Raw genomic sequence first — 23,397 nt, 5'->3', positions numbered from 1 at the left:
AAGGACCCTTGTGACAGCCAGAGTGCTAAACCCTCTCACAGGCGTGTGTGACATGGATGAAGATGGTATTTGTTAGGTCTCTTCATCCTTACACCCTCTGAAGTGCTTGCCACTCCTACTCGTCTCTGGGTTTTTCTGCCCTTCTAACTATTCTTTATGTTTCACTCATGTATTCAAAAAATATTTAACATTTCACATTTTTAAAGAACTACTCAATTTCTGAGAAACTAGTTGTGTAAAACAGCCCTTATCCTTCCTAGGAAGAGAGATGGCACATACCTTTTATAATTCTGAATAAAAACAGCAGGTGCTGTAACAGAATAACCTCGATGGAAACCCAGATGAAGGTATATTTAATTGTGCGTGGGCAGATGAGTGAAGGCTTTTCTGGAGAAGCATCTACACTTTTCCCATGCTGATCCAATAAGTGTTCTATTCTTCACCTTATTTGGCTCTCATTAAAACAAGTCCCCTCTTTTTCTTGAATAATATTCTCTTGGCATCTGTGTTACTGCACTCTTCCTATTTTCCTTCTATGCTCAGTAATTCCCTGAGGAGAATTACAGGATCATTATCTTCTAAACCAGTTATTAGTTATTAGATTTTCTCAAGGTATGGCCCTAGCTCTTCTTCTCTTCTCATTCTATACGAACTCTTTCCTAGGTGATCTCATTTATATTGAGTTTATTTATTCTCACATAAGAGATGTGAATATTCACATTGTAATCCCAGACCATCTGAGCTTCAATCTCATATACCCAACTGCCTATTAAACCATCGAATTGTGGGACACCTGGGTGGCTCAGTCTGTTAAGTATCTGACTTCGACTCAGGTCATGATCTCATAATTGGTGGGTTTGAGCCCCGTGTCAGGCTCTGTGCTGACAGCTCAGAATCCAGAGCCTGCTTTGGATTCTGTGTCTCTCTCACTCTCCCTCTGCCCTTCCCTTGCTTGCACTCTGCCTCTCAAAAATAAATAAACATTAAAAAAAATTAAAAAAAAAAAAAAAAAAGAAACACTGACTTGAAATCTCAAAGGCAGCCCAAACTGAACATTCCCTAAATTGAACTCATCATGGCCCTCTGGAAACCTCTCTCCATCATTTACCAGATCTCTAAATGGAACCACAACCCAATCAATTGCACTAATCCAATTATCTATCTAGGAGGTGACTTTCTCTCAACCTCTCCATCAATTCTTGTTATTGTTTCTCCACTACACGTTCATTTATTTTCTTTTTTTTTAATTTTTTTTAATGTTTATTTATTTTTGAGAGAGAGAGGCAGAGTGTGAGCAGGGGAGGGACAGAGAGGGAGAGGGAGACACAGAACCCGAAGCAGGCTCCAGGCTCTGCGTTGTCAGCACAGAGCCCAACGCGGGGCTCCAACCCACGAACTGCGAGGTCACGACCTGAGCCGAAGTCGGACACCCAACGACTGAGCCACCCAGGTGCCCCACATGTTCGTTTAGTTTTCAAATGAGGTCCCTTTGGTTTACTTCTCTCCACCTTCTCAGCCACAACTCTGGGCCAAGCTACCATAATCTGTCACCTGGAATACCGAAACAGCATCCCAACTCACCTCTCCAGATCTAACTTGCCCCTCTCTTATCTATTTTCTGGACCACTGGTGATTTTTTTTTTTTCTAAATGCAGTTATGTTTATGTCATGCCCATATTTAAAGCCCTCTAAGGACTTCCCCTTCCCTCAACAACCCTAATCTGGCTTTCTTCCAGCAGCTCATCTACTTTGCAGCATTAATTCCAGTTGTACTTCTATGTCCATTGGCATCATTATTTAATTGATGTTATCTGTCCCTAGATTATAAACTCTATAAAGGTGGGAAATATTTAGTCACCTATAAGTTGTGTCACCTATAAGTCACCTAAAGACTATTCAGTGTTTGTCTCACAGCAGGTATTCAGCAAATATTTGTTGAAAGAGCGAATTAATAATGAAATAGAATTTGAGCATCTTCCCTTTGATTCTCTTCTTTTGCCTTCATCCAGGTTCTTTCCTTGGCCCTTTTCTCTCTGAATTCTTTCCCTTGGGAAGCTTGTCTACTAGCTTCAACACTCACTACACTTCGAGTAAACTTCACTTCCCTCTCTTCCATGTAAATCATGTGGCTTTTTGCTTCTACCATTCCCTTAATCAGAAGTTACCTCCCTATCCTCAAGCATAGGCACATGCAACCACACCACTGTTTTCATCCACCATCCAGAATTACCTTTTTTTTTTTTTTTTTAGTCATGGTTAATCTCCAATGATATATTCAACATTAACTCTCTCTCTCTCTCTCTCTCTCTCTCTCTCTCTTTTTTTAGAGAGATGTAATTGGTTTTATAAGCAATTTGTGAATTGGGCAGCATCTATCTAACAAGTAGAGAGATGTTCCCCACCATGAACTCTTTCTTGATTTGCCCAAATATATAGATTTTATTCCTTTTATGAATTCCTGTGTCAGTTTCCTTTGGTGATATTGTCAAAATATGCCCTGCACAGTGGTTAATGCTTATTGTCTTTTTTCTCTACAAAAATGTAGATTCCTTTAACAAAGAATGGTTGATACATATTTGCTTAATTGGGCTAATTGTTGAGTCCTCTAGCTGATCGCAGAACAATAAGCCACTCAGATAGGTGCTAATTTATTTCTGCAGTGTCTTTCATTATTCTCTTGGTAACTTTTTCTAAAATCAGCACGATTACTGTCAAGCTGTTTTTCTGTAGGCTTAACCAAAATCCCTTATCCTGGTGTTAATCTCTTATTTTTATCTCTCTGGAGATGAAGAAAACTTGAAAATGTGTCTATAATAATGTTCCCCATACAGTTGAAGATTTATTAAATCTCCTTTCAATCTTGTTTAGTTTCCTCAGTCTCAAGCTAAATAATCTGTTTATATCTCCTGATAAGGCCCTCAGAGCGTGTCACAATGTATATTGTGCTCATGCAACTAGACATTTCTATTAATTCTGGAAACTTTTCCTTTAATCACAGTCTTAATCTATGAGACTTAGTTTATATCAAGTGTAGATAGTAAGGGATATGCCTGCCTGCCTGCCTGCCTGCCTCTCTTTGAAATTTCCTGGTGTGTCAGTGAGTAAGCATGATTTGGGCAATGAGAAAACACAAATTAACTCCGGTTATACACAGCTTGAGAACCGATTCTAGACTTTAGCACTAGTCTTTAGGACTCCATAGCACTACAGCAAGTATAAAATTTGCGGAAAGCAATTTAGTCCCCATGGACTCAATTTAATGTTCCACAAACGAGTGGCCACTCATTTGATACGTATCTTGGTGTAGAATTAATGTGTAAGAGAAAAACACATACACTAGTATGAAGAACAGGGAACTTTTAGAAAATTATTGACGCTAAATACTGTGGAAGTACATCAACTAAAAGCTGCCCGTGAAATGCATCGATTGTTTACTGCTTGTGTGAAACATAGACATCCAAGAGCGCCAATGATTCTGAATCACTCAGCAGAGGTACCAAGAACCAGACAGAAGAACACAAAGCTGAGCACTGGGGATAGAGAGAGAGGCTAAGTCCTCCAGTGCCATCCACTATCTACTTAAGGCACCGGAACTCTTCAGACTTCAATCCTTACCGCCCCCTACCCCTTACAATCATGCCAACTACATGTTGTTAAGGAGCTTACATTCAAAAAAGATATATTTAAGAGATGCCTGAGTGACTCCGTCAGTTAAGCATCCTACTTTGGCTCAGGTCATGATCTCGCAGTTCACAAGTTCAAGCCCTGCACCGTCGGGCTCTGTGCTGACAGCTCAGAGCCTGGAGCCTGCTTCAGATTCTGTGTCTCCCTCTCTCTCTGCCCCTTCCCTGCATGTGTTCTCTCTCTCTTTCTCTCTCTCTCTCAAAAATAAGTAAACATTAAAAATAGTAAAGAAAGAAAGAAAGAAAGAAAGAAAGAAAGAAAGAAAGAAAGAAAATATTTAAAAAGAAAAGGTATATAGAATCCCTGGCAAGTTGACTTGAACAAAATAGAGGCTAGACATTTTGGACTTATCTCTTAGAATTAAGGTGTTAATAAACGTGCTTGTCCTCATGAGCTTCACATTTCTTCTGATGAAATAAACCTACTTCTCAACAAGAGAGAGTTGTTAGTTTAGGCATGAGTTTCAGAATATCTAGTGTTTTTTTGGTGTGGTTTTTTTTGTTTTTTGTTTTGTTTTTTTTTTTTTGTAATCTTCAAGTAGTTCTCTTTCTTTCATGAAATTCTGGATTGGAGGTGCTCCGGAACCCCCCAACTTAATTAAGGTCATTGTAGGAAGAGGTCCTACAGTTCCTGAGATGGAAATAAAGTCATTGTTACACAAAGTGAAGAAGAAAAATGATGCTTTAGTGACCTATTTAGTGGCCTTTATTAAGGACTTGTTAAGATGGTTGGACAGAACAGAAGTAAATGAGGTATAGTCATTTGGAACATGCTAAAAAATTGTCTGGATTAAAGTAGTTTCCAGAGTTAAGTTGTGCTTCCTTCAGAGTATGACCCTATGATTCACTGGGTGATGGGAATAATAATTAAGATTTTATGTTGTGTTTATTTTATAAAATACATAGTCTATAAGTACAATAACATGTATAATAGCACATGAGATATGCACATACACACTCATACCCATGTATGTTTTAACCGACAAGGTATTTGTAACTAAATATTTGGAATGTTCTGCACAACTCTTCTTATGCACAGAATATGCAGTATCAAAGTGGTATAGTAGTATGAAAGTTATTGAAGTAAGTAGTAAATATATGCAGTTGAACTTATTTTTATAGAATAAAGGTGATTTAGTTCTATTAAATTAAGCCTTAAATATGTTGGTGGTATACTTTGGCATCTTTTTGGAATATCTCCTCCAATACGAACAGTAGTTAGCTTTTGTTATGCATTTTAGTGGTATATAAATGTGATTTGCTTATTTTCATTTTTAAGATAGCTTAAATGTTTTTTATCTTGCATTTGTATAGAAAAATGACACTAGTCCCCTTTCAAGATTCCTTGAAGCTAGAGAGGAACTAAGGTATTTGAAATAAAATGAAAAAATTTATCTTAGACCTCAAGTTTTCATGGAATAACTTTTTAAAATGCATCTAGCTGGAAAATGCTCAGTTTATTCCAAAACTGTTACCAATAGAAAATACAAAACTCAAATGCTGACAGGGCACATTAAATGCCTCCCTTTGACCAAAATTTGCACCTATTTATCGGGTCTGATGAATAAAAATGGTCATTAATCTGAGATAAAGGTTCCATAAAAGATGGAGTGAGCACAAGCATTTGCTTCCCGATCGACAAGCAAAACTTTTTCTTTGTAAAATGGTGGGAACAGGAGCAAACATACAATCTCACTTCTAGCAAAGGGGAAAATGTAAAACTCCCTCAGCTTACTTCAGAGTACTATTTCTACATAGAATAAGAATAGCATTAAGAAAAAACTAGTATTAAGAAAAAACAGTATCTAATACTATTTAATATCTATCAAAGAATTCAGTTTAATTAGAAAAAAAAAAAAAAAAAACAGAAATGGAGCAGTCCATCAAAATAGAGGTACCCAGAGGCTAATTATAATACATTTAGCCTAATTTCATGTATTCCTTCAACCCACCTCCAGCTTAACCCTGAGCAGTTTCCATTTTTAAGCCATAAATAAATTGTCTTTTCAACTTTCATTTTATATGATAAAATGTGAAGTTTTGACTTGTCTAATAAGGAATAAGAAAATGGTGTTGCAGTTAGGTTGCATTCAAGAAACTTGTCCATGTGGCCTGTGTTCCAGGAAGCAGCTGGTTTATTATCCAGTGGCAGTGAACCCAGTGAATAATGTGGGGTATACATTGTGGGGAACACAGTGAATAAATGTGGGGTAATTCTCCTTACATACTGGAAAAGTTCAAAGATACCTAACTCTTGCTTCTTCTCTCATGATTCTGCTTTTCCCTGGAATTTTTACTATAGGAGTTAGAGACCATGTATATAAAGTAATTTGTTCTGGGGCACCTGGGTGGCTCAGTTGGTTAAGCGTCAGAGTTCAGCTCAGGTCATGATCTCACAGTTTGTGGGTTTGAGCCCCGTGTCAGGCTCTGTGCTAACAGCTCAGAGCCTGGAGCCTGCTTCGGATTCTGTGTCTAAACTCTCTCTCTGTCCCTCCCCTGCTCACTCTCTCTCCCTCTCTCAAAATAAATAAACATTAAAAATTTTTAAAAAAAATTTAAGTAATATGTTCTGTTTTACAAGAGAACAAAATAATGATCCTTCCTTCACCACATGTCGCAAATACTTGTCCTGAGTTGAAATCAGCAAGTTAGAATTCAATTAAAAAATATGATGAATTTGTGCCTAAGCATCCAAAATCAAGTCATAGTTAAACTAAGACCGAGGCCCACGTAGTAGGAAGGAAGGAACATTTACCATCTGGGAGGATTTGAAAATCCACAGAGAACTCCAAGACCTCTCAAGCCAAGAAGACAAAATGGTTGCGTAATTTGTGAGGTACTTTCATGACAAAGATCCATGTTAGCATTATCCATACTTAGATTGGAGGCATGAGAAGTGATGGTTAATTCAGTTTACCTTTGAATATACTGGAAAAAGAGTCCACTTGCCTTTTTTAAAAAGGCATTTTCAAGAAGATGAGAAGCCAAGCCAGAGTTGACTCAAATCCCACTGCTGCCCAAAACTGCACCTATCTGCTGTGCAAGAAACTGATGCAATTCACTAAGCAAGTGTGAGGACAATTTAGAAAAGGAAAGCTTTTTTTTTTTTAACTTTTACTAGCATACAATTGGAAACAATTATTATTTTTGAGGAATGAAATATGTTCATAAGATGGGGAATGTGGATCAAATTTTCAGGAGGGGAGAAGTTAAAACCAAAAAAAACCAGAGGGTGAGATGACAAGAATGAACTCTAGAAGTTTAAGAAGGGTCATGTCCGTGTCACTGGAGAGAAAAGAAAATGCTGATCTGAATATTTACAGGCAGTTAGATTAGCGCTTCAGTGGGGAAACGCGACACCGAGAAACCAATGCTGCCCACGGTGCTGGAAACCAGAATGATCTGTGATCTTCTCTGCTCAACGATGAAATCATTGAGCAAATGTGAAATCTTAAATTAAGCAGTCTGGTTTTGCCACATTTAACTTTAATTGACAGGACATAAACTAATTCCTTAATCACATCAGGTTGATTTTTAAACTCTATTCATTTTTTACCTTGGGCTGCTTTCTGGTTTCTCAGATTTTATTTTATTTTTTTTAAATTTTTTAAATGTTTATATTTATTTTTGAGAGAGACAGAGACAGAGAGTGAGTGAGGAGGGGCAGAGAAAGAGAGGGAGACACAGAATCTGAAGCAGGCTCCAGGCTCTGAGCTGTTAGCACGGAGCCCTATGTGGGGCTCAAATCACGGTGAGATCATGACATGAGCCGAAGTCAGACGCTTAAGCGACTGAGCCACCCAGGCGTCCCTGGTTTCTCAGATTTTAAATTATGATATATATATATATATATATATATATATATATATATATTTTTTTTTTTTTTAATAAAGGAAAAATTCTATGTTTAATTTCTATGCCATATAAGAATTTTAAAGAATCGTTGGTAGTTTATCTGGAGTGGCCTTAAATCAGTTCATTTGGCCTCTTCCATAAATAAGAGAGTAAGCAATCAGGCATTAAGTAGATGGGGACACCGTCTTAGCTATTTCTCTTGAAAATACTATACTTTCTGGAGTTGTGTTGGTTAGTTATTAGCCATAAGCAGATGGGGAATTATATTGTCTCCCCAGGACACTAATGGAAACAAGTTTCAGGATTTGTCTTTTTGAGCTTTTCCTGCTGAAATATGGTCTAACACAACCTTCAGGGCTAAAATTATCCTGACATTTCAGTATAATACAGCCAATATGCACTGCTGGTTTTAATGTAATTAGGTAAACTCACCTTAATTACTATATTTAAGCTTTATATTCTTTGCAATATGCCACAAGACCAAACTACCTGGAATGTCAAGGCCTTTACATACATTGAACTAAGGTTGAAATTCATCCCTTCAGCCTTTGCTACGAGGAGGCTTCCTGTTTTGACCTTTGCCATGCGTGAATGGCTGCCACATGAGAGAGCATGAAGGCTAAAAACAAACAAGGTGCATAGTCGTGGTATTTTAGAATTGGGACATATTTTCCCTCCCTATTCCCTTTCCTTAAAGAGATAGTGCACCAGATTTTAAGAATACAAATGACCGTTGAGCATGTGTAAATAAGGTTATGTTATCGTTTTTTTTTTTCTGAGATATAAACATTATTGCTATTGCAGATATTCTTTTAACTCTGAAACAGATATGTATTTCACAAAGATACTCTAATGTCCTTTGAATTAAAAAAATTCTCCTTAGGTAGCTACATTCTCAATGGGAAAAGGAGAATGAACATCCTTTCTGGTGGTTTTAAAGGAAATTCTATGTTAAAATTATTTAAAGGCCATAACTCCTAAAAAGGCAGTTTATGTATAGTTAGGCAGTATAATATGCATAGAGTCTCACATTTGATTATCTTCTATAAAATAATTTTTTTGATAGATTTTGGCAAAGGGAACAGTACAAATGGTCCCGAAGACTCTGTAGATACCATAAGACATTATCAGAGTTCCAAGAAACACTTTGAAGAGAAAAAAAGCAGATCTTCATCTTTCATCTCATCCATTGATGATGAACAAAAGCCTCTCTTCTCAGGAATAGTAGATTCTCCTCCAGGAATAGGGAAAGCAGCTGGACTCCATTTTGAAGAAACAGTCCCAACCTCAGGAAGAATTCACATAGATAAAAGAAGTCACTCTTGCAAAGGTAATCAAGTTTCTCAGGAGTCACGTTGTCTCCCTTTAGTGCTAATTGTAAAACGGTGGCTTTTCACAAATCAAGAACTGTACTGACACGTGTTAATTTAATCTTTTACAATTTCATGAAATATTTGCAGAGTTCAGATCTCAGATCATCTACGAAGCATTTGTGCAATTCTGGAACAGTGTTAATTATTTCTAAACATTGATAGTGTAAGAGGTTTTTGTGGCAGTGAGCTTTAACATAATGTCACGTAGAACATTGTGGGAAGGTCAATTGTGCTTCGAAGAGAGAGGAGGGATTAATGGGTATTTTAAGAGAGCTAACCAGTTGATTCTTATATGTACCCTCTGTACCTATTCCTCACTCCCAAGCCAGCCATTTTATAGCATGAAAAGCCAATGCAGTAACGCTATAATACATGCCAAGAAGAATTTGTTTATAGGGAATTTGAAGAAATGGGAAGAAATGCCCGTATGTGCTTTATCCAACTCATTTAAACACATTTATTTAACATCTCTACCAGAAGGAATATGGGGGGGGGTGTAGAAAATATGCATGAGATGGATAATAATGCTTAATTAATGTATGCAGATTTGGTTCTAAAGGATGGGAAACTTAGGAAAACTTGAGAACTATCACATGGAAGAACAAAAACTTAGCATAACAGGAGCTAGAGCTACAGATGTGGTTAAATCTAACCTTTAAGTGGGTGCAAGAACAGGTGTTTGGGTTCCAACTTGGCTCCCTTTATTTCTTTGCTTTGTTCACTTGCCTCCTTTATGTCTTTGAATAAGTGACTTGACAGACCCCACTAAGGCTCAGCTTGCTCAGCTTTTTTTTTTTAAGTTCATGTATTTATTTTTGAAAGAGAGAGCAAGCAAGAGATAGAGAGGGAGAGAGAGAATCCCAAGCAGGCTCTGCATTGTCAGAGCAGAGCCAGATGTGGGGTTTGAACTCATGAGCCTTGAGATCATGACCTGAGCTGAAACCAAGAGTCAGATGCTTAACGGACTGAGCCACCCAAGTGCCCCAGCTTGCTCCTCTTTCAAATACAATAACATTTTCTAACCAATAATAGTTGATTGCAATTATTGAACAGGAGAACATGCATAAGTTACTTTCTCTGAAATAAAATCCCTAAATCAGTCTAGTATTGTCTCACAGGTTTTATTTCCTAACCTTTTAATTACTGAATGTATATATAAAATGCCTATACAAATAGAGCTATAAAAATGTAGAAATAAAGAATGCGTAGCCAAAAAAATCAAAAGAATGTAACAGAATTGAAGGAAAAATAGGATGCTCTTGGCCTGGCAGGATAGCAAAATTATGGCACCAGGTAAATAAATATTACGTATCATTGTCACCATTATTGGAAGTGACTATACCTAGCAACAATCGTTTCATTGAATTTTGGATGTTTACGCTTTACATCTTTCCCTATCGTGTCTCAAATCAGCTTTTGCCATGACCCTGTGTTGAAGTAAGCTAAGAATATATGCAAATGTTCTCTGGACAATTTAAAATCTTGATGAAGTGAATGAAAATAGTACCTCATTTATCACAATGGAAGAATGGAATATTCGATGTGATTACCAAATGTCCCATTTTAGTTATTTATGAAATCAGATTCTGGGAAGTGCTAAAAATAGGAAAAGGTTGTATCATCGAAGTCAGAAGTTCTGAAGAGCTCACTGAGCCATCTCTACTTCTCCAAAAGTCAGCATAATGTGGACTTGATTTTTTAAAAAGTACTTTCCATTGTTTTCTTCTTGAGTTGTAGAGTCTCAAGTGACAGGGCACTGAAGATGTATTTGGGGGACTTTATTTGACTTTATCATGACTCTTGCTGACAGTGAATTGTCATGCTCCTCATCTTGTATTTTTCTTGGCCGCTTCTTCCAATTATTTTTAATTAGCTATTTTACATGCATAATAAAATAAAGTATTCTAACAAATAATCTTAATATCCCCAGATTTTTAATTTTCAGAAATGTACAATTCAATCCCTATTCAAGTCATAAATCATTACCTTGAATGGAAATACATAGCTAAATATTCATGCCAATTGAATAAAATAATTGATGGCCTATAGCATTGTGACACATGGTTAACCTGGTTAATTAATGTGATCAACTGATGGAGAATTCTAAAACTTCATTCACTGCAAATTTTATTCCCTAATGATTTTTTTAAGGGGAAGTATTATGGAATGTTTGAGAATTTGTTTTTTTTTGTTTTGTTTTTAAATTTTTTTAACGTTTATTTATTTTTGAGACAGAGACAGAGCATGAACGGGGGAGGGTCAGAGAGAGGGAGACACAGAATCCGAAACAGGCTCCAGGCTCTGAGCTGTCAGCACAGAGCCCGACGCCGGGCTCAAACTCACGGACCGCGAGATCATGACCTCAGCTGAAGTCAGCCGCTTAACCAACTGAGCCACCCAGGCGCCCCAGGAATGTTTGAGAATTTGAATAATACGTAGGATGTGGCTGTAACTGCTACAGTTTGAACTACTAAATCCCCTCAAATTTTAGTTTTGTCATCAATAGGAAGTTACATTTACTCACATTCCTGGTACTTATGCTGAATCCAACAGAAGAGCACCTTTTGGCAAAACTAAGAAGAAAAAAAGCAAATTAAGTGGACTCTGACCCTACTTAGATTGAGGCCAAAAGTTAACTCTAGAAATATCGTGTACCCAGAGCAAAGTGAAAGTTTACTTTCTGTTCATCCGTTTCCAGAAATGCGTCTTGCAACTATAGCAACATTTTCCAAGGCAACCAAGTGCAGATTCTTTCTGAACTATATTTAGAAAGTGTCTACAAGGACGTTCATTTTGATTAAGACCACTAACCAGGATTTCCCCTTTGAACTTTTTTTCTATGTTACTGTTAAAACAAGCTAATCATGCATAGCCAGATTTTAATAAAAAAGTAAATTACAATTAAGGAAGCCTTTATCTGATAGTTTACACTTTATTCATTTCTGCTGAGAAGATAATCAGTTTTTTTCTTGAGCAGTAAAAAAAATATATATAATCATACATAATTTATTGCATGCGATTCACCATTGTTATTTAAAAATCAATTTATTATACATGATTTGAGAATGAAAGAGCTGTTAAGCACAGGCAGAAATTCTATACGCTCTCTTGGCCCAAAACTTCTGAGCATAATATGTAACTTCCATCTTATCGATTCTTACTGTCTTCTGTAAAGATTCCTCCTAGCCGGCTAGCAGGTAGCTAGACAGAGACAAGGATCGGCATCCCCAAGCCATTATATGTGTGCCCTAAATGTTGGACATTGCTGCTCCAAAATTGAAAAACTGGTGTACTGAGACATTATATTATTGTTTTTCCTTTTAAATAGAGTCACAATTCTGTGAATGGCAAATCATACTTTTCAGTGAAAATCTGCTGATATATTATTACCCAAAACTTCAGCACTGTCATTTTTCTAGGTTCATTTTCCTTTTGTTGTGTTTGGTAAAATATCAAAAGAAATCATATACTGTCCCTTTAAAAGAGAAAACAAAACACCAAAGATCTCATAGGCTAAGAAGCCTTAATCACAAAGAGCCATTCTGGAATGCTTAACAAGCTCTATGAGATCTGTTGCCCATTTCAAGAGAACAAGGAACCCCGACCTTCTATTTTTCTAATGCTGTCTTTGAAGATGCTGATTCCCGGGGTACCTGGGTGGCTCAGTTGGTTAAGTGGCCGACCTCGGCTCAGATCACGATCTCACAGTTTGTGGGTTTGAGCCCCACGTCGGGCTCTGTGCTGACAGCTCAGACCTGGAGCCTGCTCCAGATTCTGTGTCTCTCTCTCTCTCTGCTCCTCCCCCACTCATGCTCTATCTCTCTCAAAATTAAATAAACATTAAAAAAATTTTTTTGGAAGCTGCTGCTTCCTTTGGTACAGCTTCACCCAAATGAGACAGCAATTGTAGGCCTCTCATTAAGAGAAATTTCTGTGTATTCAATGATAAAGAGATAATGATAGAAAAAAAGCATGAAGAAAGAATACAGAGATCTTTCTGCTCCTTAAAGAGAGGGGATGCTTCTGAGCTATCTGACTGTACTTTTGGAGAAACTGCAGGAAAGGGACTACAAGAAGCCCTGCAAATCCTGTTCCCTATTTCTAGAATCATACCTAATCTTCCCAAATCAGTTACTTTCTACCCATTTTTTTAAATAGCTGCGGATATAAATTCCTTAAGTTTATATAACTTTTGTCCGCATTTAATCATAGCTAGTGTCAAAAAAAAAAAGAAAGAAAGAAAGAAAGAAAGAAAAGACAAAGTTTTTCTATCAAACCAAAAATCACTTTCTATAATTCAAATCTATTTCCATGTGAAAATGAAGACCAGTTTTAGATACTCTTTTCCTCCTACCAACCCTCCCAGTGAGAAGATGTCACTTCTTTATCCCTGAAATAAACTCCCAGCTCCACTAGTAATTTTTCATGGGCTTTATTTTCCAACCCTTTAATCATTTTATATGCTCTTTTGTGGAATGTAGGGTAAGAAAGCAGAGCAAAAGTCATCAAAGTATATGATATGAATGAGAGGAAAAGTAAGATATTACATCCGTCCTCAGATATTGATAACTTGCAAGCACAGATCGTAAGAGAAGCTGTAAATTAAAAGATTAGTCAACAGATGAATCTCTGTACGAAAACTATCAGAACCTTGCTACCAAATTCTTCAGGTGTAGGGCCTGTCTTCTTTGCCTTAAATTCCTCCACATTTAGCAGAGTGTCTGGGACATAACAGACACTGAGAGCACTTGAAAAGTGGACTTGAACAGATAAGCGGTATGTTTCAAATACAGAAACATAAAAATATTCTAAATGAAAGCGCCACAAGAAAACATATTGGAAATTAATGTGACTACAGTAAAGGGCAGTGCAGAAGGAGCTACAAGGAAAGATAAAAACATGTAGTGGGCCTACAGGACATTTAACACCCTTGCCATCTTTAACGGCTCCACTATGAGGTGAGTTGCCCCAAGGGAATCCCTTGAAGTTCGGCACTTTTCTGTGGCTTTCTCCTTGGGCCCATTCTGAATCACACAGTATGCTGATTATCCTGGGAGAACGGCCCTAAAATCTCAAATGCAAGGCAAAGCAGTACAGGCATACCTCAGAGAGATTGCAGGTTCAGTTCCAGACAACTGCAAGAAAAGTGAATATCACTCTTTAATGTGCAATAGCATTTTGTTTAAAAAACAATGTACAATCCCTTAGTTACAAAATACTGGGTTGTCGAGGTGTGTCGGTTAAGCATCCAACTCTTGATCTCAGCTCAGGTCTTGATCTCAGGGTCGTGAATTCAAGCCCCATATGGGGCTCTGCCCTGGGTGTGAAGCGTACTTAAAAAAAAAAAAAATGCTATATTGCTAAAAATATGCTGAAGTTTATCTGAGCTTTCAGCAAGCTGTAATCACTAGTTAGAGTTCACCGTAATAAATATAATAATAATGAAAAAGTTTGAAATATTGCAAAAATGACCCAAATGTGACACAGAGACACGAAGTGAGCAAATGCTGTTGGAAAAAAAAAAATGAAGCCCACAGGGTTGCCGCAACCCTTTGATTTGTAAAAACCGGGATCTATGAGGTGCAACAAAGCAAGGTGCAGTAAAACAAGCAAAATATGCTGTTTCTTCCCAAGTAATCTAATTTGTCTAATCAGAGACAAAATCACGTTCAAAACTCTTGCCCTCCTGTATGTTCATTCATATGGAAATGGACAGAGGAGGTGGCAGGCAGGGTGAGGGTAGGGCTCAGCTACCAATTGGTTGTGGCCCCTGGACAGGTCCTTGAATCACTCTCCTGGGTCTTTCGGCTTCTACTCTGAGGTCCTTTCCTGCTTATCTTGTAGAAGTCTCTGTATTATTGAGGCAAAGAGGCACCCAAAGAAGTTGACATCCATCTTGCTATTTCCCACAGATATCGCTGACACCAGAAGCTGGGAGCAAGAAAATGCGCAGACTCAGGCTGATGAGTCTAGCCCCTCAGCACTTCAGCGAGCTGCCTGGGGGATCTCTGAAACCGAAAGTGACCTCACTTACGGGGAAGTGGAGCAAAGATTAGATTTGCTTCAAGAACAACTTAACAGGTACAAGTAACGGCAAGGCAAAGAGAGAGCATCACTCGAACCCTTGGTGGGGTCTAGCTTTTCTCCTTGTAAATAGCAAATTCCTACTACCATAATCTTGTAGTTTTCATATATGCTCACTTATTTAAAATAAGACTACAAGTTGTCAGAATTATTAATCTGTGTTGCAAGGAGCATTTATTTAGAACACGTCATGCTTTTGGCAACATAAATCCTATTTTTTCTTTACTTGTCATAAAATTAGTATATCACCCACACCAGCTGCTGAAGAAAAATCCTTTTTGTCCCTCAAAATAATTCATATTTGGCTTGTTTACTAACACCCTCTTTTAATCCTGCTTTTACACTTTTGGTTGTTTCTGGTAACTTAGTTATGTGTGATGGCATTTTTTTTAAGTATAGACAAAATTATTTCAACATTTAGATATTCAGTCAATATGTGAAAAATGTATTTGAATCAAAAATAGCGCAGCGTTGAAGCCCAGATCTTTTCCATTTTCCTTCCATCTTTGATCTCTACCCTTTGAAGATGAGGCACGAATTTTGGTTTTAAGGAGAATGGAATTCCTTAACGCAATCTGTGTAGATTTAGTAAAATCAAACTGGTCACTAAGTCAGGAAAAAAAAAATATGTGATTGAGTATGATATCACTGCTTTAGTTGTGCTTCACGTGGGAATTGACCTTGATTCAAAGGTAGCCTCTGAATACACCACCAGGCAAGGCAGTGTTCATAGATGAAAAGCTTCATGGATTAAACTAAAATGCTCAAATCACACAATTTACTAAATCAATGTAGAACATACAATGAGAGGGGCGTCTGGGTGGCTCAGTCGGTTGGGTGTCCGACTTTGGCTCAGGTCATGATCGCGCAGTCTGTGAGTTCAAGCCCCACGTCGGGCTCTGAGCTGGCGGCTCAGAGCCTGGAGCCTGCTTCAGATTCTGTGTCTCCCTCTCTCTCTCTGCCCCTCCCCCACTCTCACTGGGTCTCTCTCTCTCAAAAATAAAAAAATAAAAAAATAAAAAAAATTTTAAAGATTGAAAAAAAAAACATACAATGAGAGTTGAGGAAAGCTAGATGAGATACTTAACACATTTCTAGTAAGTGCACGCGCGGTAAAAGGAACACACTACCCGAATCCTGATTTATGACATGTTCATATATGCTGCATCATCCTGCCCTGATGTGTGGTGACTAGGACGACAGTGGCAGTTTGCACAAAGCATCCACAGACAAAAAATCTGTTCCAGTGACACACACTTGCTCTATCACGGAGATGTAAGGCTGGATATGCCGGCCACAGCCGTGGCTCTCCAGTTAGTCTGCTCAGCAACTATGTATTTTATTTGCTCTTTGTAGGTAAAGCCCATGTGGAGCTGGAGTGAGCCTATGTTGTGTGTCACCACTGGATGGCCAAATTTGGGGGTGACAGTTGTCTGTCCTGAGTTGACTTGAGAATAATTTCTTGTTTCTGTCTCTGTCTCTGTAAGCCACACTCTGGTTTGTTACATCCTATTTCTGTTCTATCTTTGGAAGGTCTTACAGGTTACCTAGTATGCTGTCTGTATTTAATACACCTTATGAATTCTCTCCACGCTTAGCAAGCTACTTACTCATTATCTATACTTAACTAACACGTCCTATGAGTTTTGCCTACACCACATAAGCTCCCTGGTTTACTAACTACTTGCTTAATGTTTCCTATGTGCTTTATCCATTATATCTATCTTTCATGGTTTTTTTTTAATGTTTATGCCAGAAATGAATACAGACAAACAATACAGTAAGCACATTAAAATGCGTGTACACACACATACACATTGCCACAAAAAAATAAATTAGGAATTAAAACAGACAAATAGAAAATCTACAGATTTGTAAATTCAAATAAATTTGTTCATTTCAAACAAAAGTACGAAAATATTGCAGGAGCTAAAGATTTATTTTGTAGTCTGTCTTTTCATGGATTTTAGTTTAATTTAAAACCTCCTGGTGCTAAGGTCCATACACCATTTTCAAGTGCCAAATGCAAGTCTTATAAAATTGAAACATACCTGAGAAGATTAAAGTATCGTGTCATTTACTTAGGGTCAGCAATCCCTCATTCAAGTATAAGAACTTGCCATGGTAATACTTATTATTGGTCAGAGAAGCATATTTAGTGGCTTAATTAATACATTTGCTTTTTTACTCTCTTTGCCTTGTTTACCAATCACATTGATCCGTTAGCCACAACATACACAAAAATATATACTGTACACACATAAAAATTGGTATGTGTGATCTCTGGACTTGAATTTTTTGATTCCTGTGACTTAGGGAAAATAAGTGTCCATTTCTTTACTGCCAGGACATAAAATGTGTTCAATTTGTTGAGGGGATATAAAAATGAGTGAATGAAAAAAAAATAATAAAAATAAATAAATAAATAAATAAATAAATAAATAAATAAATATGAGTGAATGAATAAGTGAATTGACAGGGACAGCAGTGATTTCTTTACAAAATACTTGTGGTTAGCCTAGATTAAGGTCATAGCTCTGCTACTTAACTATGTACAGGGTTTATGGTTCTCTAGCCTCAGTTTCTGTCTTTGACTTATACACACCTGCAATGGTATTTAAGGACTAAGATATGATATGTGGAAACTATAGATGCTCACACAGGGAGGGGTTGTACCAGCAGCTAGGTAAAATCTGATGAACAATGAACTCTACTTTATTATTGGTATTCCTCCTGAGTGTATTCTCCTAGTTTATTTATATTTACTTCCTTTAGTCCTTTCTTCAGGATTAAAGTTAAGGTGTTAGGATCCCTTTAGTTGCCTTTTCAGGGGTACCAATCATTGCTGCTGAGATAAGTCGGAGATTACTGAAAACGTATGTCTTCAATATGTCCCGGGGCCAAAAGTGTAAACTCTTAAGGGCACACCCATCGAGGAGCATTTGATTTGCAATAGCCCATTAGTAATAATAATTTTTATTGTTATCTTATTACATTACTTATTATGATTTTTATATGAAACTTTTCATCTCTAAAGTACAATTAAATTTCTCCTAGGGCGCCTAGGTGGCTCAATAGGTTAAGTGTCCAACTATTGATTTTGGCTCAGGTCATGATCTCACGGTTCATGAGATCAAACCCCACATCAGGCTCTGCCTTAACAGCGTTAAGGATCTGCTTGGGATTCTTTCTCCCACTCTCTCTCTCTGCCCCTCCCCGACTCATGCATGCACGTGTGTGCACTCTCTGTCTCTTCATCTCAAAATAAACATATTTTTAAAAGAATCTATCTTGGCATCTATTTTGACATAGTCCCAGCATCTATATGTCCTTTGATCTACTTCTCACTTTGACTTACTTCTATTTCTCTCCAATATTTTCAACAAACATTTTATGGCCTAACTCAGCTTAGCCTCTTTTGGATTTGAAATCCAAAATATTACATTTTTACTGCACTGGCGGTAAAGATGTCTCCAACATCTTTCCTCCACTTTACTCACGAAGGCAAAAGTATAAAGAAGAAGTTTGAAGAGGGTAACTCAGCTCAAACTTTGACTTTGAGTGGGAATCCTGGGACATTTTCTGGAATTGGGTCTGCCCTGTTTAGCTTCAGTATTCTGTTCGAATGTAGAACTGTGAATCACAACCCCGTTTGTCTCCTTCAAATATTCATATTAAGCAAACTGTGCAATAAGAACAGATATAAATGGGTCTATCTTGAATCAGCTTTGCTGCTACCACTTTCCTGCTTTAATGACCATTAAACTATATGTAGGGTTAAAGGTTTACAAAAGGAAGGTTCTTACATATTTATATATTATGTCTACAGACATACATATTTAGGGCAATAGCACTTGATCCTAAAACAGGGCTTCTCAAACTTTACTGTGAATGGGAATCGCTTGGGGATCTTATTAAAATGCAGATTCTAAGTCCTGTAGATCTAGAACTCCATTCTAACAAGTGCCCAGCTTTGACCACACTACAGGTAGGGAGCTCTGGAGCATGTAAAAGCTTTTAATAATGATTTCATGTCTTACAGATCATCCAGAGCAATTTACGTGTGTGCCGTTAGTATGGCATTGAGCATGTGCTTCACCTAGTGTTATACTTGTTTATGTACTTCCTTCTTTTTTCCTTCCTACGTGGTCAGCTTCTCTCAGCACCTTAGACTAGATTCTACGTATATCATCATCATGTTCTCCTTTTCACCTTCCTGCCCACCAAAGTGCCTGGTATATTGTGGATCTTTAAATAAGTGCATGAACGCATTTACTTTATGCAGCTGAATAGTTATGTTGATGTAGGAGAGAAAAAATATTTTTCCCTCTACCCTTCTGAGTTCTTGGCTAAGACCCTTGTAATTAAAGACAGGTTAACAATAAAAAACAAATAAGTTTATTTAACACATTGCCCTCATGTATACATGGGAGATATACAGAGGAAAATGAGTAAATCCCCAAGGTCGCTTAGAATCCGGGATTAGACACCACCTTGTTAAGGGAAAGTGTAGGGGACGTAAGCCTCTTAGAGGAGAGTAAATGATTTTTAGGAAAGGTAAATGGACAGTCAGAAGAAGAGGTAGAAGATATGGTAGTTTGTGAAAAAGTTTGTCTCAGTGTGGTGTCGGCTTCCAGTCTTTTCTCTTGTGACAAGAACCAATCTTCTCTTCCTGATGAAATACCAGAGGAGTGAATTTATCACAGTTGAGTTCCTTTTGGATCTGCTTTTAGGAAGATAAGGGAAGTTCAGAGAAAGCCTCTCTCTGCATTTTCTGTTTTTCATGTGCCTACAACTCAAATAATCAATATGCCAAAGTGGCATATTTCGGTACCTTTCATTGACCAAAAAAAAAAAAAAGTTTTAAAACCGGGTTATAGACTGGGTGGTCTATAAACAACAGAGACTCATTTCTCACAACACAGGAGGCTGGGAAGTCCAAGATCAAGGTACCAGCAGATTCAGTCTCTGGTGAGGCTGGTTTCCTGTTTCATAGGTGGCTGTCTTCTTGGGGTGTACTCATGTGGTAAAAGGTAGAAGGAAGGAAGCTCTCTGGGGTCTCTTTTATAGGGACACTAATCCCACTCATGAGAGCCCCACCCTCATGACCTAATCACATCCTAAATACCCTACCTCCTAACACCATCGCATTGGGGGTTAAGATTTTAACATATGAATTTTGAGTATATAAACATTCAAGCCATTGCACTGAACTACCCAAAATATCAGATAACCAGTTAATAAACAAAAACTAAGTATTCAAAATTACTGCAGGAAGAGAGAATGCTATCTTGAAAGAGCCTAAGTTGTGTCTCAGGAGGGGAAGTAAGTAGGACATTCCTAGGACTTTGAAATCTGGGCCCTTCAAGGCTGGGAACTAATTGGAATTGGGCAAAGTTCATGCTGTTATAATCCAGGTTGAGGGACACAGTGAGGTGAAGATCTTCAAGCAAATCTGAATAAATAAAATCTGTTTGATAAACAAATTATTTGTTCAGATGAGCAGACTGTTGTCTCCAATGAGTTGATCTATAGAAATTTCCTCAAGAAGTGAAGTGAAGTTTATATTTAGTCTTACTTTTTTTCAGGCAAGGTTTTCCCAGAACGAACAACAAAGTCAGGTTGACAGAAGTGGTCCACACAGTCTCAGTTCTCACCCTGCACCTGCTACTTCACCTGCCAGGGAACTCTTGCATGCATGAGCCCTACTTACAGTAGTACATTGCCATTACTGAAGACCCACCTTCCAACAGATTTCTTCTTCATGGAGACTATTCAAATAGAATCCATGATATTAAGATCCCATTTCTCAGAGACCACTGCTGTTTGATAAAGGACTCAAAAACAGTATCATGATTTTTTATTCTCTGTTGCATTTTGAATCCCATGTGTTGAAATTTTTATTCCATCCCCCACCCCCAAGTCCATTTATATTCAATGTAATAAATACTTTGTAAGCCACTCACTAAACATTAGTCTGTTTGCAGACTTTTCTTTGGGGGTGCAAAGGAGGGAGAAATGAATTCTGAATGAGTCCAAGATGGAAAGAGTTTCGGGTGCAGATAAAATTTGAACTGGAGCTTGAGACATGAAAGGAAAAATTGACGTATGACAACAAAATAATAAGTCTTCTCCAGTTAGTTGGCACCATAAAGAAATAGATCAGACCTACAGGTAACAAGTAGATAAATAAACTGGTTGATAACTCCTTTTTTTGTCTCATTTCAGTGTGTGGTTTTGACATTTGTGAGGCACAATCATGTATAATGTATAGCTTTTGGTTTAGAAGACAGGAAGCTATATGGTTAAGTATACCAGGTATAGAAAACCTGTACGAATGATGTTATTATGATTCTCAGGAGGAAGATCTGTAGTGGCAGGATTAAGAACTAAAAAGAAAAACAAAATGACCTTTTCTTAAATCAAAGACTAAGTTCTCTCCACTTCAAATGTCACAAACAAATGCAGCATGTATATAATTGGACAAAGTTAGTTCTATGATTTTAAAATTTTGGTAAGATTTACCTTCTCTTTGCATCTTTCATTCAGAGACAAAATAGCACAAGTAAGATTTAAAGTTTTCTAAAGATGCATACAGTCCAAATTTTCTGTTCTTATGCCCACAAACTTTCCTTTTTTAAAGTGCTGTTAACACATGCAAAAAAAGAAAATTAGTCCTATTGTATTTTGCTATTTTCCTTCGAATTTTAATTTAAAATGAGAATGAATTTAACAGGCCAGTTGGATCCTTCTGAGCTTTGGGGAAAAAAACATCAGACTGGCATCTTGCAAGCCAGATGGGTCATAGAAGCAAGTGAACTTGTATATTTGGTTTGTTTCTTAAATGCCAAAGGCCTGGAATTGTAAATTGGTTAGAAATTTAGCATCTAACAGCATTTAACAATAAAGAACACAATGGGGGGCGCCTGGGTGGCTCAGTCGGTTAGGCGTCCGACTTCGGCTCAGGTCATGATCCCACAGTTCACGAGTTCAAGCCCCGCATCGGCAGCTTGAAGCCTGGAGGCTGCTTTGGATTCTGTGTCTCCCTCTCTCTCTGCTCCTCCTTACCCCCCTCAAAAATAGGTAAATTTAAATTTTTTTTTTAAAAAGAATGCAATGAATAACATGCAATACTGTGAATAGGACAGAAACAAGGTAAAATAAAGGTAAACTTGAAATACATAAGAAATTACACAATTGTTGCAGCTATGAAAGAAATGTGCTACCAAGTCCATATTTAAAGAGTAAACAAAATGTTCTCAAGAAACTGGCAAAGCCTGATTAAAAAGCAAAGAAAATTATCATTAACAATGGATTCTCAGTATGTTTTACATTTGAAATCAATAAAGGTTGGTAAAAATGTAGTCTATTTCAATTCAACTGCTTTTCCATTAAGATCTTATTAAAGAAGCAGGAAAGCAGGAAAGCAATGGTGTTTATCAGAACCACTAGTGGAACACAGAAAGTGAGCATCAGCCAGGAGAGAATCTGTGTGCTCCCTCTCCTGTCCTTCTTGTTTAAAGCAGGGCCATAATTCTGTTTGTTGGTGGTACTGAATTTTCTCGAATGCTTTGCAATCCTGGACTATTTTAGGACTGTCTTCCCCCATTTGTGTCTGTCCTGCAGACTTGAATCCCAAATGACTGCTGACATCCAGACCATCTTACAGTTGCTGCAGAAACAAACCACTGTGGTTCCCCCCGCCTACAGTATGGTAACTGCCGGAGCGGAGTATCAGAGACCCATTATTCGCCTGATGAGATCCAGCCATCCAGCAGCATCCATCAAGACTGATCGAAGTTTCAGTCCTTCCTCACAAGTAAGTGTAGATGCTGTATAAACGAGAGTCTCTCTCTGGGTGTTTCTGGGGACCACATGAGTCAGAACCATCTGGGGTGCTATGGGAAAATAAAGGTCTCATCCCCATCTGTTTTTGCTCCATTAAATTTCTGGGAATAGCCCCTAGAATTTCAATTTAAACCAGCCCCCCAATAATTCTTCTGTTCATTTATTTTTATTTTTTTTTAATTTTCATCCAGTTAGCATATAGTGCACAATGATTTCAGTAGATTCCTTAATGCCCCTTACCCATTTAGCCCATCCCCCCTCCCCAAACCCCTCCAGTAACCCTCTGTTCTCCATATTTAAGAGTCTCTTATGTTTTGTCCCCTTCCCTGTTTTTATATTATTTTTGCTTCCCTTCCCTTATGTTCATGTTTTGTATATTAAAGTCCTCATGAGTGAAGTCATATATGTCTTTCTCTGACTAATTTTGCTTAGCATAATACCCTCTAGTTCTATCCAGGTAGTTGCAAATGGCAAGATTTCATTCTTTTTGATTGCTGAGTAATACTCCATTATATATATATATATATATATATATATATATATATATATATAAT

At 37.6% G+C, this 23,397-nt stretch overlaps 1 protein-coding gene across 6 annotated transcripts in view; it reads left to right on the top strand.

The window, feature by feature from the left end:
* Positions 1-23,397, top strand: part of KCNH7 (potassium voltage-gated channel subfamily H member 7) — a 488,027-nt gene that overhangs the window by 456,950 nt on the left and 7,680 nt on the right. For 5 of the 6 annotated variants that reach the window (XM_040475208.1, XM_040475206.1, XM_040475207.1 and 2 more), the window contains 3 exons: positions 8,605-8,868; positions 14,824-14,992; positions 22,622-22,814. In XM_040475208.1, the coding sequence (XP_040331142.1) occupies positions 8,605-8,868; positions 14,824-14,992; positions 22,622-22,814 (626 nt within the window). The remainder of the gene's footprint in view (positions 1-8,604; positions 8,869-14,823; positions 14,993-22,621; positions 22,815-23,397) is intronic. The other variant, XM_040475209.1, reaches the window with a different exon arrangement.

The sequence above is a fragment of the Herpailurus yagouaroundi genome, unplaced genomic scaffold (assembly GCF_014898765.1).
Source record: "Herpailurus yagouaroundi ecotype Mexico unplaced genomic scaffold, PumYag 140, whole genome shotgun sequence".
NCBI classification, from domain to species: domain Eukaryota; kingdom Metazoa; phylum Chordata; class Mammalia; order Carnivora; family Felidae; genus Herpailurus; species Herpailurus yagouaroundi.
This window is presented reverse-complemented; position numbering and strand designations above follow the sequence as displayed.